The sequence below is a fragment of the Delphinus delphis genome, chromosome 17 (assembly GCF_949987515.2).
Source record: "Delphinus delphis chromosome 17, mDelDel1.2, whole genome shotgun sequence".
Classification (NCBI taxonomy): domain Eukaryota; kingdom Metazoa; phylum Chordata; class Mammalia; order Artiodactyla; family Delphinidae; genus Delphinus; species Delphinus delphis.
In genome coordinates this window covers 29394164-29412355 of record NC_082699.1, presented here as the reverse complement: position 1 = coordinate 29412355, position 18192 = coordinate 29394164, and the positions used below count along the sequence as shown (strand labels likewise).

At 38.0% G+C, this 18192-nt stretch overlaps 1 protein-coding gene across 1 annotated transcript in view; it reads left to right on the top strand.

Moving 5' to 3' along the window:
- Positions 1-18192, top strand: part of CNGB3 (cyclic nucleotide gated channel subunit beta 3) — a 139170-nt gene that overhangs the window by 107576 nt on the left and 13402 nt on the right. The window contains exons 14-15 of the mRNA XM_060035259.1: positions 2189-2272; positions 11351-11469. Of these exons, the coding sequence (XP_059891242.1) occupies positions 2189-2272; positions 11351-11469 (203 nt within the window). The remainder of the gene's footprint in view (positions 1-2188; positions 2273-11350; positions 11470-18192) is intronic.

The following is an 18192-nucleotide window of genomic DNA, read 5'->3' as shown; positions in this document are numbered from 1 at the left end:
TATGAATACAATTTAATACAGTTGGGAATTTTCATCAAAGTTCATTCCAGCAGGAATTGTTCAAGGAATGAAAACTTTACTTTGGCCTACAAATTATAACTAAAAGTTAATGCTGAAAACATCAAACTGTGCTTGTGAAAGTAAATGTAAGTGGGCTTTTTAAAAATATCTTCTCTTTCTGATCATTTATAATGCTATTATTCTCCATGGATATGAATGATTGAGAGTTACCTTCATTGCAATGATATTCTAGACATGTTTAAGCTTAAGAACTTCCAAATATATTTCTAATGAATTTTCTCTAAAATATCAAGGACACTAACTTTCTTTAGTGGGCAGAATCTTAAAATCAAGCCAGTTTGTTTTTTTTCCTAAGAGAGTTCTGAGTGATCAGAACACCAGTTTCTGAAATGAAATTACTGTGAATCAATGACAGCATTAAAAGAAGTAGGGCACATGAGCCATATAGTTAGAGAATTTTTACTAAAAACAAAATAATTTTTAGAAGGAAATTAATCTTTGTCATTTGCCTTAGCAAATATGATAACCTATGAGACATGGTAGGGATAAAATAAATATAAATAACAATTATATACTTTGCACAAAACAAATACATGACAAGGAAAGAAAATGTACATTTCACTATGCCTAAAAGGACCTTTGTGCATCTTGGCAGATAAAAATCATACTCATCTTCAAATGACTCAAATTGTGTCACCCACACGAGCACCTTCTTGATGCTTCCCCTCTCTCTCATCCCCACTCCAAGACAGAAGTAATAGCCCCACCTCTTGAAAGTTGTATGGATACCTACCTGGGATATCTTATGATATGATTAACTTTTACCACAAATTACAGCTTTTTTGTATACTTAAAACCTTATCCCAATTAGACTTACTCTCTGTCATCTCTGATTGCACCAAGGGCATTGTTCAAAGCCTTGCTCATAGCAGCTTTCATGAATATTTGTTGGACTGTATTAAGAAGGTATTCCTGTTGGCTTTTGCCTTTCTTTCTATCCGAGAGAACCAAAAGCTATAGTTTCTCAAATAAATTTTTAAAATTCTAACTTCAATTTCATCTGAATGCTTCTTACCCATGGCTACTTGAAAATACTTCAATCATAAATCATTAACTCTCCTTATCAGTCAAGCAACCCCAAGGTTTAAATTTCATATGGATCTAGGTCAAGTGTTTGCTACCAAAATCATTATGGAAACCTGTGATTGCTAAAGGAATGATTAGCCAATCCACAAACTGGGGGTAGGTCCTTTACTTTTCCGCCTCCTTCCTCTGCTACTGATTAGGATTAGTTCTCTGCAAAATAATAATTTCCCCTAAGGGACAGACAAAAGGAAAGCTGCTACATGTTAACAGCTCTGAGAGGAAAAAATAAAAATATTTGACGAAAGCAGAAGATTCAAAATCGCTATGTAAAGTGAGAGTTTTGAAGCATCTACAGATTTTTCTTTAGCCTATCATATAGATAAATTACAATTATTTAGACAGAAAACAAATATAGACACATTTTCTAATAAATCAAATTTGTTTCTTACACTATTGAAGTGGAGATGAACAGTCATTTGTTTAACAGATATTGTTTTTGTATCTCTCATGTACAGTTACTCTGCCTTAAGAAGATGACAATTAAGTTCGGGAAGAAAAACATACAAGCTTGCAAAGTTAAATAATAATATCTAACAATAGTGTGAAAGATGTTATTAAAAAGAAAAATATTCAGCAAAGATTTTTATCTGTCAGTGTTAATATATTAATAATCAATCGTTCACTATATTACCGTAATCTTTAATACCTATCATTTACTAAGCATTATGTTAAGTTTTATATGAGTAAAATTTTACCATTATGAGATTAGTAACATTTTCACCCCCATTTAACAGATTAAGAAAATGAGGACATGAGATACATAGATACATAGCAATAAGTAGTGGAAACAGGATTCAAACCTGAATATATCTAACCAGGATCTAAATTCTAGCCATCATATCATAGGTATTTTTTTCTAAATTTTGGGTCAAGACAAGTCCATATCCACCGGCAACTAATATTTTAATGTTAACACAGACAACATCTATTACTGTTTATTTCCATTGCATTTTAAAATCAATTGGAATATTGGCCTTTTAGCTGTGTCTATGAGAATTATTTTTCTCTGTTTTTTCTTTAGGGTTGTGATACACAGATGATTTATGACATGTTGCTAAGATTGAAATCCATTGTCTATTTACCTGGTGACTTTGTCTGCAAAAAGGTGAGTTCATGCTATTTTTCTAATGCATGACTAATAAATACATCTGAGGAGTTCAGATATAAGGCAAGAGAATAGTTTAAACAAAACTTGTCCAGGGTGAATTCCATAGTATGGAAATAATCATGATATACAATTCTGTAAAACTATAATGTGCTCTCAGAGTTCAAAATGGAACAAGACAATATGGATTTCATTACTTATAGGATATAAGTGTGGGTGGTCTGAAAAGTTGCTTTGTGTAAATGTAAATCATCAATTGTCACACCCCATTAACTCCAAATACTTAAGGTGGAGGGAAAAGTTACAGAAGTGAAAGGTGGTTCTGCCCTTTTTATGTCTTCAGCAAGGTATCAGTTACCTCCATTTAGCTCACCCAGTTAGTAAATAATCAATGCCATTTTTTTTTAATTTTACTGTGCTTTTTATGATTACAAAGTAATACACGTTCATTATTTTTAAAATGGGAAACACATAAAAGCACAAAGACAAAAACTCCACCACCCAGAAATAACCACTATTAATATATTTCAACCTATCTTTTTATATCGACTGATGGATAGTTAGAGCTTGTTTTATAAAATTGGCACCATACCTCGCTTATGTTTGAAACTTGTTTTGTCATGTCACAATATATCATGGGGACATTTTACATATTATTAAGTAATCTACAACATCCTTTTTAAAGCTGCATAATCTTCCAGTCTATGAATATATCATAATCAATTCCAAGTGTTTGCTATTACAAATAACTCTAAAATAAACAATTTTGCACATCTCTGATTACTAACTCAAAGGGGGAGAGAAGGAATGATGACCTTGGGACCTTGAGATACATCTTGAGATATTAAATCAATAGTGAAGGCAATAATCAAAATAAAAAGTAGAGAAAGATGAACAGTTCAAAGAAATGAGAGATGATCCAAAACCCTGGGGAGTTCACACATGAGTGAGGGTAAGAAGTACTTATATCATTCCAAAATAATGTGCTAGATGGTAGAAGTAAGCACAAGCTGTGGTAGGACACAGAGTAAGGACACTTCTGCACTGGGGTACTGGCAAGATTTCCTGGAGAAGATGCTGGTCAAGCTAAGTCTTGAAAAATGAATCAGCATGAACCAGGAGAAAGAAGAAGCAGGCATTCCAGGTAGAGGAAAGAATTCACATGAGTCAAGGCAGAAAGGAAGGGACTCTGTCTTCGGAGGGAGTGTATGGAACTACAATAAGTCAAAAGCTAGAAAATTTTAGTATCATTTATTCAGTGAAACTCAATAAATAATTTTGAAATACTATGGTCCAGGCACTGTGCTGGGTACTGGATATATTCAGCAGTGAGCATAAAAAGGTGGTTCTTGTCCTTCAAGGGCTTACAGTCTAGTGCCAGGGTATTCAATTCACAGTGTACATCAGAATCACCTGAATTTAGAAATCTGGGCTCCATCTCCAGTAACTTAATTGGTCTGGGTGGAGACCACATATCAATATTTTTAAAGCTCCCAGATGATTATAAATTGAGCCAAAGTTGAGTATCACTGGCCTGGTGGAAGAAACAAACAATAAACAAATAAAATTACTGTGTAACTCCAAAATGTGCTAAGTTTCTATGCAGCAAAAACAATTTGCCAGGAGAGCGCGTGGTGGCAAAGGCACTTACTTTAGATTGGGGGACTCAGACAGGGAGAGATTGTCAAGCTCTCAGGCATGAACTTTGTGAAAATCTGAAGAGAAATAGTTCTCTAGTTTAAAAAAAAAAAAAAAAACTGGAGAGGACACTATTTTAGATGAAGACTTGGGACCATGAGGCAGGACAGAACTTGACTTGTTTAAGGAATGGAAGCAAATGATCAACTAGGATAATGGTGAAAGACAAAGTCAAATAGAGTGAAGGTACTTTAAGGCATCCAGGTAGAGATACCTAGTGCACAGGTGGAAATCAGTCTAGCCCGTGAGAGAGGACAGAACTGGAGGTAAATCTTTGGAAACTGGCATATGATGGAAACTGATATCATAAGAAGCTCAAGAAAAGGTAAATAAAGAAGACCAAGGCTGTAACTTTGAAGAATACCAGTATTTATGGAAGAGGTCAATGAAGAAGAATCACAGAGGGCAACTGAGTAGGAGCTGTCAGAGGTAAAGAGGAAAAATAGAGATTGTGATATTAATGAAACCAGGAATCTAGAATCCCACACAAATTAGTCCAGAATAAATGTGGGCATACTGATGATATAAAATCATTTTCATTAAAATGGGAAATACAAACCACAGCTCAGTTTAAGGACCCCTTTCGGGCAGTGATGCATTTAGGATAACATGACCTTAATGCATCAAAATGGCCTTTCAATTTGTTCCAATAGCAGCAGGGACTGAAAATTGAGATAACTCATAGAAACTTTAGCATCTGGGCCCACAATCAGTGAAAATTTGTTTAACAAAGTGTGAAATGCAGAGTAGATGCAGCGTTCTCATTTCTAATTTCTTCCTCACATCGCATCCATCACTCAATAATAAAAACAGATCAGTGAACACAAATGAAGGAAGGAAAAAATAAGCAGGGGGAAGAGCAGAAATGAAAAGACATGAGACTCCAAGCCACATTTCTTTGTTTCTGTTTTTAAGAAGGGATTTAATTAAGAGTAGACATAGACAGAGGTGAAAAGTTGTTACTTGTCCAGATTTTATACAGCCAAGTTCAGCTTTGTTTTTTATCATTTCCCCAAATCATTGTAGGAAAATGGAAGAAGAAAAAAAAAAAAAAACGAAAGAAAACATGTTCCATTAGCAGTTGTTTAAATAATTGAAGAAATGGCAGGGCTCAGGACTGAGTTTGCTGACCTATCTAATCCTCAGGATGGCTCCTAAACTTACCAAGTGGGTAGTTTGGACTGCTTCAAAGAGTACTTAGGAATTTTCCCAGGATTAATTTGCAAGAATTAATTTGAGCATCATAATGCCCGTCAACCTTGGAAATAGCCTTCTACACAGGAACCCCGAAAATTTGAAGTGCTCTCTCACTAAGGGTTACATGAAGCGCTTGCAGTTCTACACTTTCTCCAAATTAGTACATAAACCGACCAGAAGAGCTTGGTTTGATCTTATTTTGCACATGCTGTCAGACGTTGCTCTCTAAGGAATGTCTACTTCATTTGAATGCCAATTAAACTTGCAGGAAAGTTTTAAATTAGCCTAGAAATATGCAAGAAATAGTGGAAGTTTTGGTTCGTTGATTATGCCAGATCTCCTTGGAAAATTATTGAAATGACCATTAAAAAATAATTAAAAGTGCTGAACTATATTTAAGTACCCATTATGTACTTCTACCTCCAGTCATTTGTAATAACTGCCTTTGAAAAATCATTCCAGTTCCTTGAGAATTACTTCATGCAGAGAATTAAGGAAGATGACTCTGTCCTAATCATTACTTCTTGGAGTATCTCTTGAAAAGCTAATTTTTAGACACTTTCGCTCATTTTTAAAATAATTCATAGATATTGTGTTGGTTTTAAAGAGATCAGTCTTGATATTGGATTCATTAGATATGATCTGTACATATAATATAATCAGGTGACATAGGTGTTGCTAGTTCTAATGCTATCATCTGCCAGCCTCGTACGTTTGCCCAAGACACTTAACTTTTCAAGTCTCTACTACCAATTTTTAAATAAGAATAATGATATCTTTCCTATTTGACCTCACTGGGATTTTTGCAAGAAATAAGTGAGTTAATATCTATGAAAATACCTTGCAGCTATAAAGTAGCATGTTCCTTTATTTTTTTAATTTATTTATTTTATTTATTTTATTTTTGGCTGTGTTGGGTCTTCGCTTCTGTGCGTGGGCTTTCTCTAGTTGCAGTGAGCAGGGTCTACTCTGCTGTGCGCGGGCTTCTCATTGCAGTGGCCTCTGTTGTTGTGGAGCACAGGATTTAGGTGCGTGGGCTTCAGTAGTCGTGGTATGTGGGCTCAGTAGTTGTGGCTTGCGGCCTCTAGAGCGCAGGTTCAATAGTTGTGGCGCACGAGCTTAGTTGCTCCGCGGCATGCGGGATCTTCCCAGATCAGGGATCGAACCCGCGTCCCCTGAATTGGCAGGCTGATTCTTAAACACTGCACCACCAGGGAAGCCTCAAAGTAGCATGTTCTGGTAAAACAAACACAGGCATTAAAATAAGGAGCAATGTAAAATCTGATATTATGATTTTAAAAGTACTTTGCAAATGCAAGATGTATTATTAGCACTGATAATGTGGAAATAACTATAATTAGATCTATCTGTATTGGAATTTCTACTTAAATCTACATTTGGGAATAAATATATCTATTTATAGAAGGTATAAATACACAATGCAAAATTTAAGTATACTTTTTGCATTGCTTAGTTAGGAGATGTGCATTCTAGGCTTCCTTTTGCTTCTATTTACTATCATGGAGCAACGGTTACTCAGCCAAATATTAGCCAGTAAGCCAATCTGTGCCTTTATTTTCTTTCTGTAAAATGGAAATAATAATACCTACTCTAGCTTCCTCATAAAAGTCATGGGGAGATAAAATGAGAATTTCAGTGTCACAGATGTTAACTAAGAGGTACAGTCTGAAAACTTTAAACTTAACCTAACAATTATAATATGACAATAAGTAATGTTCAGGAGAATAACCTTTGGTATTAAAGAATTTCAAAACTTCCCAGAGAATAGCTGAATTATAAATTATTCATAAATGAGTGCCTATGTCATAATTCCTATGCTCAGCAGTGGAACAAAGTAGACATTGTCTCAGCCATTGCAGAGCATAAACTATAATCACATTGTTTAATCCTAAATTAATTTTAGTGTATTCTACTCCTTTGAAAATATGGTTGACAAGAATGTTTTATGAACTCAAATAATCCAGCCCCCTCCTGAACCAAATATAAGAGAATTTATTGTATTTATGCTATTTTTAATAGCTCAGGGTGATCAAGACTCAACTCACTAAGACATATATAGGTACTGTTATCCAAATAGTTTGCCTAGTATTATGAGAACTGGCTTATTTAAAGTTTAAAAGCTTTTCTTCACCCAAGTGCCATTTAGATCTCTTGTAAAACATAGTTATGTTTTTTGGATCCTGGAGTGAGATGTGTTCCAAGGGTCCCACAACCACCCACTAGTTTAGTAATTTGCATGACTCAACATAAAGTTATATTTATCACTTAAGATTTATTAAGGCAGAGTATACAATGCAGGGACAGCAAGAAAAAGATATGCATAGGCAAAGACTAGAGAAATCAGGTGCAGATTTCCTAGATCCTATTTCTGAGAGGCTCACATGAATGCATTTTTATCTCCTACTGTGGACCATAGAGACAAGAGAAAAATATCTCTGCCTAGGAAAGCTCGTCTAAGTCTTGGAGTCCAGAGTTTTTAAATGGGGCTGGTCACATAGCTACATGACCAGTCATTGTGCAGACTCCAAACTAGATACAAATCACACACCATAAATCTTTGTGTTTACATTAAACAGTGTTGACAGCCTGGTACATCCTGCCACACTGCCTGAGGCATACAGAATAACATTAACCAGTGTCTATGAGAACGTTCCAGGAGTTTAGTTCTCAAGGCATTGAACAAATGTCATTGCCCTGGCTCCAGAGTCCCCAGAGATAAACAAGAACTGAATAAAAGAACCTGCTGGGGCTTCCCTGGTGGCACGGTGGTTGGGAGTCCACCTGCCGATGTAGGGGACGTGGGTTTGTGCCCCAGTCTGGGAGGATCCCACTAGCCGCGGAGCGGCTGTGCCCGTGAGCCATGGCCGCTGGGCCTGCGCGTCCAGAGCCTGTTGCTCCGCGACGGGAGAGGCCACAACAGTGACAGGCCCATGTACCGCAAAAAAAAAAAAAAAAAAAAGAACCTGCTGAAGGGAGGAACACTCCCAAACTCATTCTATGAGGCATCACCCTGATGCCAAAACCAGAAAAAGATGTCACAAAAAAAGAAAATTACAGACCAATATCACTGATGAACATAGATGCAATAATCCTCAACAAAATACTAGCAAACAGAATCCAACAGCACATTAAAAGGATCATACACCATGATCAAGTGGTGTTTATCTTCAATATATGCAAATCAATCAGTGCAATACACCATATTAACAAACTGAAGGATAAAAACCATATGATAATCTCAATAGCTGCAGAAAAAGCTTTTGACAAAATTCAATACCCAGTTATGATAAAAACTCTCCAGAAAGTGGGCATAGAGGGAACCTACCTCAACATAATAAAAGCCATATATGACAAACACACAGCCAGCACCATTCTCAATGGTGAAAAACTGGAAGCATTTCCTCTACAATCAGGAACAAGACAAGGGTGCCCACTCTCACCACTATTATTCAACATAGTTTTGGAAGTTTTAGCCACGGCAATCAGAGAAGAAAAAGAAATAAAAGGAATCTAAATTGGAAAAGAAGAAGTAAAACTGTCACTGTTTGCAGATAACATGATACTATACATAGAGAAGCCTAAAGATGCTACCAGAAAACTACTAGAGCTCATCAATGAATATGGTAAAGCAGCAGGATACAAAATTAATGCACAGAAATCTCTTGCATTCCTATACACTAAAAATGAAAAATCAGAAAGGGAAATCAAGGAAACACTCCCATTTTCCATTGCAAAGAAAAGAATAAAATACCTAGGAATAAACCTACCTAAGGAGGCAAAAGACCTGTATGCAGAAAACTATAAGACACTGATGAAAGAAATCAAAGATGATACAAACAGACGGAAAGATATACCATGTTCTTGGGTAGGAAGAATCAACATTGTGAAAATGACTATACTACCCAAAGCAATCTACAGATTCAATGCAACCCGTATCAAATTGCCAATGGCATTTTTCATAGAACTAGAACAAAAAATTTTACAATTTGTATGGAAACACAAAAGACCCCAAATAGCCAAAGCAATTTGAGAAAGAAAAACGGAGCTAGAGGAATCAGGCTTCAGACTATACTACAAAGCTACAGTAATCAGGACAGTATGGTACTGGCATAAAAACAGAAATATAGATCAATGGAACAGGATAGAGAGCCCATAGGTAAACCCACACACTTAAGATCACCTTACCTTTGACAAAAGAGGCAAGAATATACAATGGAGAAAAGACAGCTTCTTCAACAAGTGGAGCTGGGAAAACTGGACAGTTACAGGTAAAAGAATGAAATTAGAACACTTCCTAACACCATACACAAAAATAAACTCAAAATGGATTAAAGACCTAAATGTAAGGCCAGACACTATAAAACTCTTCGAGGAAAACATAGGCAGAACACTCTATGACATAAATCACAGCAAGATCCTTTTTGACCCACTTCCTAGAGTTAGGGAAATAAAAACAAAAATAAACAAATAGGACCTAATGAAACTGAAAAGCTTTTGCACAGCAAAGGAAACCATAAATAAGATGAAAAGACAACCCTCAGAATGGGAGGAAATATTTGCAAGCGAAGCAACAGACAAAGGATTAATCTCCAAAATACAAAAGCAGCTCATGCTGTTCAATATCAAAAAAACAAACAACCCAATCCAAAAATGGGCAGAAGACCTAAACAGACATTTATCGAAAGAAGACATACAGATTGCCAACAAACACATGAAAGAATGCTCAACAGCACTAATTAGTAGAGAAATGCAAATCAAAACTACAATGAGGTATCACTTCACACCCGTCAGAATGGCCACCATCAAAAAATCTACAAACAGTAAATGCTGGAGAGGGTGCAGAGAAAAGGGAACACTCCTGCACTGTTGGTGGGAATGTAAATTGAAACAGCCACTATGGAGAACAGTATGGAGGTTCCTTAAAAAACTAAAAATAGAATTACCATATGACCCAGCAATTCCACTACTGGGCATATCCCTGAGGAAACCATAATTCAAAAAGATACATGTACCACAATGTTCATTGCAGTGCTATTTACAATTGCCAGGACATGAAAGCAACCTAAATGTCCATCGACAGATGATTGGATAAAGAAGCTGTGGCACATATATACAATGGAATATTACTCGGCCAAAAAAGGAGAGAAATTGAGTTATTTGTAATGAGGTGGATGGACCTCGAGTCTGTCATACAGAGTGAAGTAAGTCAGAAAGAGAAAAACAAATACCATATGCTAATGCACTTATATGGAATCTAAAAAAATGGTACTGATGAACCTAGTGGCAGGGCAGGGATAAAGACACAGACATAGAGAATGGACTTGAGGGCACGGGGTGGGTAGGGGAAGCTGGGACAAAGTGAGAGAGTAGCGTTGACATACATACACTACCAAGTGTAAAATGGATGGCTAGTGAGAAGCTGCTGCATAGCACAGGGAGATCAGCTCCATGCTTTGTGAGGACCTAGAGGGCTGGGATAGGAAGGATGGGAGGGAGTCTCAAGAGGGAAGGGATATGGGGATATATGTATGTATCCATATGTATGGATATATGTATGTATGCTTATAGCTAATTCACTTTGTTGTACAGCAGAAACTAACACAACATTGTAAAGCAATTATACTCCAATAAAGATATATATAAACCTGCTGCAGTAACACTTTCTTCTCAACATGGAACAAGAATAATAGCTTAAGGGTCTCATACGCCCCAATTACTAAAATCAGACCTCAGTACTATAGGCAGAAGAGTAGAGTTCACCTTTAGATGACTGTAACCCATGTTCTTTGGATAAACTAAGCAACTTCTTCAAAGCATAGCAGCCGTCACCAAAGCTAAGGTGAATATGCTTACAATCTGTTATTTCCTCTCTCCAATCCCATTCTTAAAACAATGTGCTGACTGAAGTATCTTTGCCTGTCCAGTGATGGCACACAGTGCTCAGGTTCTAGAAGGTATCACTTTCCTTGTAATTTCCTTTCACATGTTATGTCAAACTGATGTCCATAACTACCTCAGGTCTTAAGATAATTATTATTACACTTCTATTCCTTGCTTCCTTCATTTACATTTACTCCTCTAAAAGAGTTTATATCTTTTAATTTGGGGCATAATTGTCAAGAATAAAGTGACTACCATTTCCTCTTTACATTTGGCATATAGGGAGAAATTGGCAAGGAAATGTATATCATTAAGCAAGGAGAAGTCCAAGTTCTTGGAGGAGCTGATGGCGCTCAAGTTCTGGTTACTCTGAAAGCTGGAGCAGTGTTTGGAGAAATCAGGTATCGAAAAGACACCTTGTAATATTGAAGCCTGTCATTTGTTATAAAAGAAAAGTCTTGGGCCATAAAATAAGTAAAGTTCCCATTCAAATTCACCAATGGTTTGATTGTGCTGACAGCATTGATAAAATAAGGATTTTCACATTTCTATTTATCCTTTCCCTTCCCCAAAAGAACTAGCTCATTCAGCCCTTTAGGCCCAGGACTTAGGTCAGTGTCTAGCATGAAGTAGATGCTCAATATATGTTGAATAATGAATGTGTGAATAAATGAATGGATGAATGATGAAAGAGGAGATTGGGAGAGTTAGTCGTCAGATTGTTGGAGAACTTGAATGCCAGGCTAACACAATAGTTTTGAGTAGGTGAGTGATAATGATTATCATTGTGGGACAAAATTGCCTGAGTCCAAACCCCAGTACCACCACTTACAATCTTTGCTCCTTTGTTACTTGACCGCTTTGTCCTTCATCTTAATAATTAGAAGAGAAGGGCTTCCCTGGTGGCGCAGTGGTTGAGAGTCCACCTGCCGATGCAGCGGACACAGGTTCGTGCCCCGGTCCGGGAGGATCCCACATGCCGCGGAGCAGCTGGGCCCATGAGCCATGGCCGCTGAGCCTGCGCTTCCGGAGCCTGTGCTCCGCAATGGGAGAGGCCACAACAGTGAGGGGCCCGCGTACCGCAATAAAATAAAATAAAATAAAATGGCGTAGTAGAGTCAGCCATCTGCATCTGTGGGTCCCTCATCTGAGGGTTCCACACACCAGGACTCAATAAACTGGATTGCACGACCCATATGTGAATGCACAAGCCATGGATACAAAGGTCTAACACTACAGACAGCAAATTCAAGCATTCTGTGGGCTAAACATTCCATATGTATTATTGTATTTAAACATATTCATGTATTCATCCAATAAACACTTATTTTGAGTGCCTAGTACATGCTAGACGGTCAGGTATTGCTCTAAACTCTGGGAATGTACTGTGAAAACAGTAAACAAGAGCTTACAGTCTTGAGGGAGAAAGCTAACAATAAATAAACTAGACGATAAAATCACATTGTGATAACTGCTATAGAGGTAAAAATTGTTAGAGACTGGGGATGCTACTTTACATATAATGGTCAGGGATACCTCTTTGGACAGATAATATTCCAACTGAGACTTGAGAGAGTAAATGGAGCAGCCATCCAGACATGGGGGAAGAGCCTCCCATATGATGGAATAGGAAGGGCAGAGGCCTAGAGGTAGAGCAAGCGTATCTGGTTGAACATCACAGAGGTCAGTATGGCTGGAGTTCAGAGACTAAGGGACACTGTGGCGAGATGAGGCCAAAGAGGTGCTCAAAGACAAGACTGTACAGGCCTTTTAGGCCATGGTAAGGAATTTGTATTTTATTCTAAATACCAATGGATACCAATGGAGGATTTTAGGCAAAAGAATGATACAATTTGAATTATGATGTTAGAAGACCACTCTAACAGCTATGTGCAAAAGAGGCAGTAAAGAAACGAGAATGAAATAGAGATCAATTAGAAGTCAGTTGCGGTGGTTCAAGTGAAAGATGATGGAGTCTTGAACTAGGATGCTGTCTCTTAGGGTAAAGACAAGAGTGCACTGTCAGGCAGTTATTAACATATCCATTTCATGACTGGAAAAATTGCAATTCCAAGGTGTCAATTATCTGGCCCAGGATAACATAGCTAGTAAGTGAAAGGGACAATATTCAAACACGAGCTTCATGGATCAGGGCCTAGTGATCTTTCCACCACACCACAGAAGAAAGGTGGTTCATCCAACCTCTGATTTCATAGCTGCTAAGAAGTTATCTTCAGAGTTCCAGAGATATGAATAATTTCAGATGACTTTATATTAGCATAATTAGGGTTTCCTTAGAATGTTGAATCATGTTAATTCTCTGTTGATAATGTGCCTTCTCTTTTTTATTTTTCCTCCTTGCTTAAAACTGGGTGGGCACTTGTGTGAGGGTCTTGCTCTGGGGCAGTGGTGGAAACACTTCTCAGAATGTCCAGATCTGTGTGTTCTTTGCCTATTTTCTATCGCTTCTTTACTAGGAGTACTTGCAAAAATGATTTAATATTTTAGTGACTTAATAATCACTGTAATCTTCAAGGTCATAAAACAAGCAACAGTCTAATCTCAAACATTGCAGAAATTAATTAGCTGACCTCTCCCAAGGGTTGAGTACTCCCTGAAGAATAAAGCTTTATAAATACAAATATGTTAATTGCTGATATTATCATCACAGTAGGAAATATTCTAAGAATACAATCCAGGTGCTGCTGAGTTGCAATTGAAAGGAATCTTAAATTCTTGACAGCAGCTTCTCAAATAAATCTCCTATTACCCACTGGGTTTCTAAGGCCAAATTGAAACCAGTAGACCAGACAAGCTCTAAATTCGCTCAGTAATCTGGCTGATTCAAGCAAAAGGGAGGTTTTTGCCTTGATTCTCTTCTTGGCTGTGGTTGAGGAGAAATACGATACATCTGCCTCTTCCCAGATACCCTCAGGCTTCACAGGCCCACAGCTGTCATATGCCCCTGGAGCTCTAGTTATTTATTCCAGCAATGGAGGCATGCCTGCCAAACATCTAGATACTGGAAAGATCTAGTAATTGTGTTTACTACTCAAAAAACCTGTGACCTTTTTTAAAATGAGCTAAATCCAGCACTATCATGTAGCTTTTTAACGAAGGTTCTTTTTTCTTAGGAAAAAATAAGAAAGAAAAGAACTGAGGGCTTTCAAGGACATTATATACTAATCCAAAAGAGCAAAGCACTGACTAAAATATAGATTTACAGCCTGTCATGGAGAAAACGCAGACCACATTTCCAATTAACATCTGAGGAGTTCAGACACCCCATTTTTAATAGAGAGACTCAGGGTCTGCCGGGGGATAGCCTTGTAGCAGTACTGACTCCACTGTTTGTTTTCACAATTACAATTATTGCCAAGTCTTATTCACCAAATGTATTTAACCACTTCCTATCCTCCTTCTTCATCTGTTAAAATCTCACTTTTCCTGAAATGCATCTGAATTTTTATCCTTGCTAGTGCTATTATGATTTCAATAGAAATCCCTACTGGTTTCATCTCCCTTTGGAATGTCCTCCCCCTGGAAAATACCTATTCACCTTTCAAGACTTCAATTCAGATGTCATCTCTCTGAAGCCATCTCTAACCAACCCCCCCCAAACAACTAGTTGCTCCTTGTTCTATGCTTTCATAGTATTTCATTAGTGACTTTACTACAGGAATTACCACTAATTTATAATCAATTCATTCAAATGGATCTCCTCAACAGACTAAGCTATTAAAATGTAAGAACTAAAACTTTCCATCTGTATGTCACCAGCAGCTATATAAAAACTGTACAATGTGTTGATTTTCATTGATATTCTGCCTCCATTCAAAATAATTTGCAGGTGCTATTCAGAAATTTCTGATTAATTAAGTAGTTAATTGTGATTTGATAAAAAAAAAAGCAGAAAATTATATTCATTACGCCTTACAGTATAATGTGAAGTGCCTCAAAGAAGGCCATGCCTGGCATGGTGAACAAGAATGGTGAGCAAGAAACAATCACTTCCCTCAAGGGCCTTATAAACAAAAGACAAGGAAACAAAAAGATTCCAATACTAGGTGGTGAAATGTATGGGTTGCATTCAATGATGGAGCATACGCAGGATGTTATGGAGTACAAAGCCTTCACAAGGACCAATCCTTCAGATTGAGCAACTGCTTGAGGTTATTTGAGAACTGAAGGCAGACCTTTCAGTGCTTCTCAAATGACATGTGGAGAAAAAAATGTGTGCAGACAATATGTGTGCACAAAGGTCAGTCCTGATAGCCTGTACAAGGGTGTATGTAAAGGAGTATTCACATAATGCCTGTAGTAGGTTGAATGTTGGCCCCCACAAAGATATATCCATGCCCGAACTCCTGGAACCTGTGAATGTGAACTTATTAGAAAAAAAGAAGAAAAAAAAAAGTCTTTGCAGATATAATTAAGCTAAGGATCTTAAGGTGAGCTCATTCTTGATTTTTTTGGATGGGCCCTAAATCCAATGACAAGTGTCTTCACATGAGACAGAAGAGGAGAAGACACACAAACACAGGGAGAAGAGGGGAAGGCCGTGTGAAGACCGAGGCAGAAATTGGAGTTACGTAGCCACAGCCAAGGAACTCCTGGAGCCACCAGAAGCTGGAAGAGGCAAGAAAGCCTTCTCTCCTAGAGTCCCTGGAGGGAGCACAGCCCTGCCAACAACTTGATTTTTGACTTCTGGCCTCCAAAACTGTGATAGAATAAATTTCTGTTGTTGGTAGTCACTGGTTTTACAGTAATTTGTTACAGCAGCCTCAGGAAACTAATATAATACTAACCTTTTTACATTGTTAACTTTTGAAATTTACTGGGGAAAAAGAAAAGGTCTGCTTGACACTCCTTCAGCTCACCCTACATGGCCAGTCCACCTCAAAGACCTATCAATTTCACGTCCAAAGTGTGTCTCCAATTGTTTGCACCTTACCTTCTCCACTGACCCCACTTCCGTCCACACCACCTCCCTCTCTCACTGGACAACTGCAGGGCTGCTCCAAGTCTCCCACTCCAACCACCACACCCTCTGTAATCCAGGCCCCACTAGCAGCCAGAGGGATCCTTCACGAACAGGTATGATCATGTCATTGCCCTCCTGCTTAAAACCACTCAATGTTTTCACATGTTCTTTTTTATCTAAAAGTCCTTGCCTGACCTACAAGATCCTGCAGGGTCTAGCCCCTGCCTACCTCTCTACTGTAGGGTGTAGCCCACTCCCCTTGCTCTCCTTAATCCAGACTTTAGTTCCTTGAATGTGCCACATGCCATCCAGCCATGGAGAGTTGGTTTATTTTTTCCTAATTTTGGAATTTAAAGACTGTTTTATTCAGGTAATAATGGTTTATAATATTATATGTATCATGTATACATTACATTTTGACTTCTGCATATACTGCAGTGTGCTCACCACCAAAAGTTTAGCTTCCATCTGTCACCGTATAGTTGACCTCCTTTACCCATTTTGCCTTCCCTCAACCCTCCTTCCCCTCTGGTAACTACTACTCTGTTCTCTGTATCTATGTTTTTGTTTTGTTTTGGTTTGGTTTGTTCATTTATTTTGTTTTGTTTGTGCTTTTTATATTCCGCCTATGAGTGAAAACATGCAGTATTTGTCTTTCTCTCTCTGACTTATTTCACTTAGCATAAAACCCTCAAGGTCCATCCACGTTGTCACAAATGGCAGGATTTCATCTTTTTATGGCTGAGTAGTATTGCATTGTGTATATACACTACATCTTTATCCATTCATTCACTGATGGATACCTAGGCTGTTTCCATATCTTGGCTATTGTAAATAAAGCTGCAATGAACATAGGAGTGCATATATCCTTTAAAATTAGTTTTTGTGTTCTTTGGATGAACATACAGAAGTGGAATAGCTGGATCATATGGCGGTTCTAATTTTTTGATGAATCTCCATACTGTTTTCCATAGCAGCCATGGGGAGTTTTTACCTCTGCCCATATAGGTTTCCCACCCCTTTAACCTAATCTCACCTACTTTCAGGACTTCTTTTTCTCCATTATAGGGACCACCCAGGTCTCCTTGCTATATTCTCTAGTTGGACTACATTCCTATTTTTCAGAACACTTACCTTTGTAATCACGCACTTGCTGGTGCATTTATTTCTTCAGTGTCTTTCTTCCTTCCTCACTAACTCATAAGCACCAGGACTACAATGTATGGCTGTGCCAGGTGTGCTCTGCATCAGGATGTCCAGGCAGGGCCTGAGAGAACTGGAATGCAGCCTGCACTCCACTCCTGAGCATGAGCCCCGCTGTTACACTCCCCCTCATGCACAGGTGCCCTTTACTTTGCAAAAGGGGGTATTTTTCTGGCCAAACTTTACACCTATAGGACTGCATTTGCCAGAGAGGCTGTATTTTTCCATTTTGTACACAGACACAGTCCCTAGCAGACGCCACACCCGATCTGCTCTTGATCCCCAGCCCTCAGGGGAGTGCCTGGCGCACATAAGTGCCTAATAAATAGTCATTGTTATAAATAAATTAACGTAATTATCTTCTATCTTTGCAAATGTACTAATACACATTCATTTTTGTCATGAATATGCATATTCAGCCTCGTACCCTTTTTGTCAGTTTTTATTATTAAGAATAGGACTGCAGGCTTCCCTGGTGGCCCAGTGGTTGAGAGTCCGCCTGCCGATGCAGGGGACATAGGTTCGTGCCCCGGTCCGGGAAGATCCCACATGCCGCGGAGCAGCTAGGCCTGTGAGCCATGGCTGCTGAGCCTGCGTGTCTGAAGCCTGTGCTCTGCAACGGGAGAGGCCACAACAGTGAGGGCCGGCGTACCGCAAAAAAAAAAAAAAAAAAAAAAAAAAAAATAGGACTGCTACGTTTATCTTTGTAAGATCATTTTGCTTTTCTTTTATTTCTTTGAAGTTTATTCCCCAAAATGAAATAACTAGGTCAAAAGGTAGAAACATTTCTATAACTCTTGGAATATATGGGCAGATGATTTTCTAGAAAAATTGAACCAATTTAAGATACAACATGCAATGTATAGCTATTTTTCTCTAGTATCAGTGATATTACCTCATTATTCTCAGTTGGTTTTGCACTTTAATAGTTGTTTTA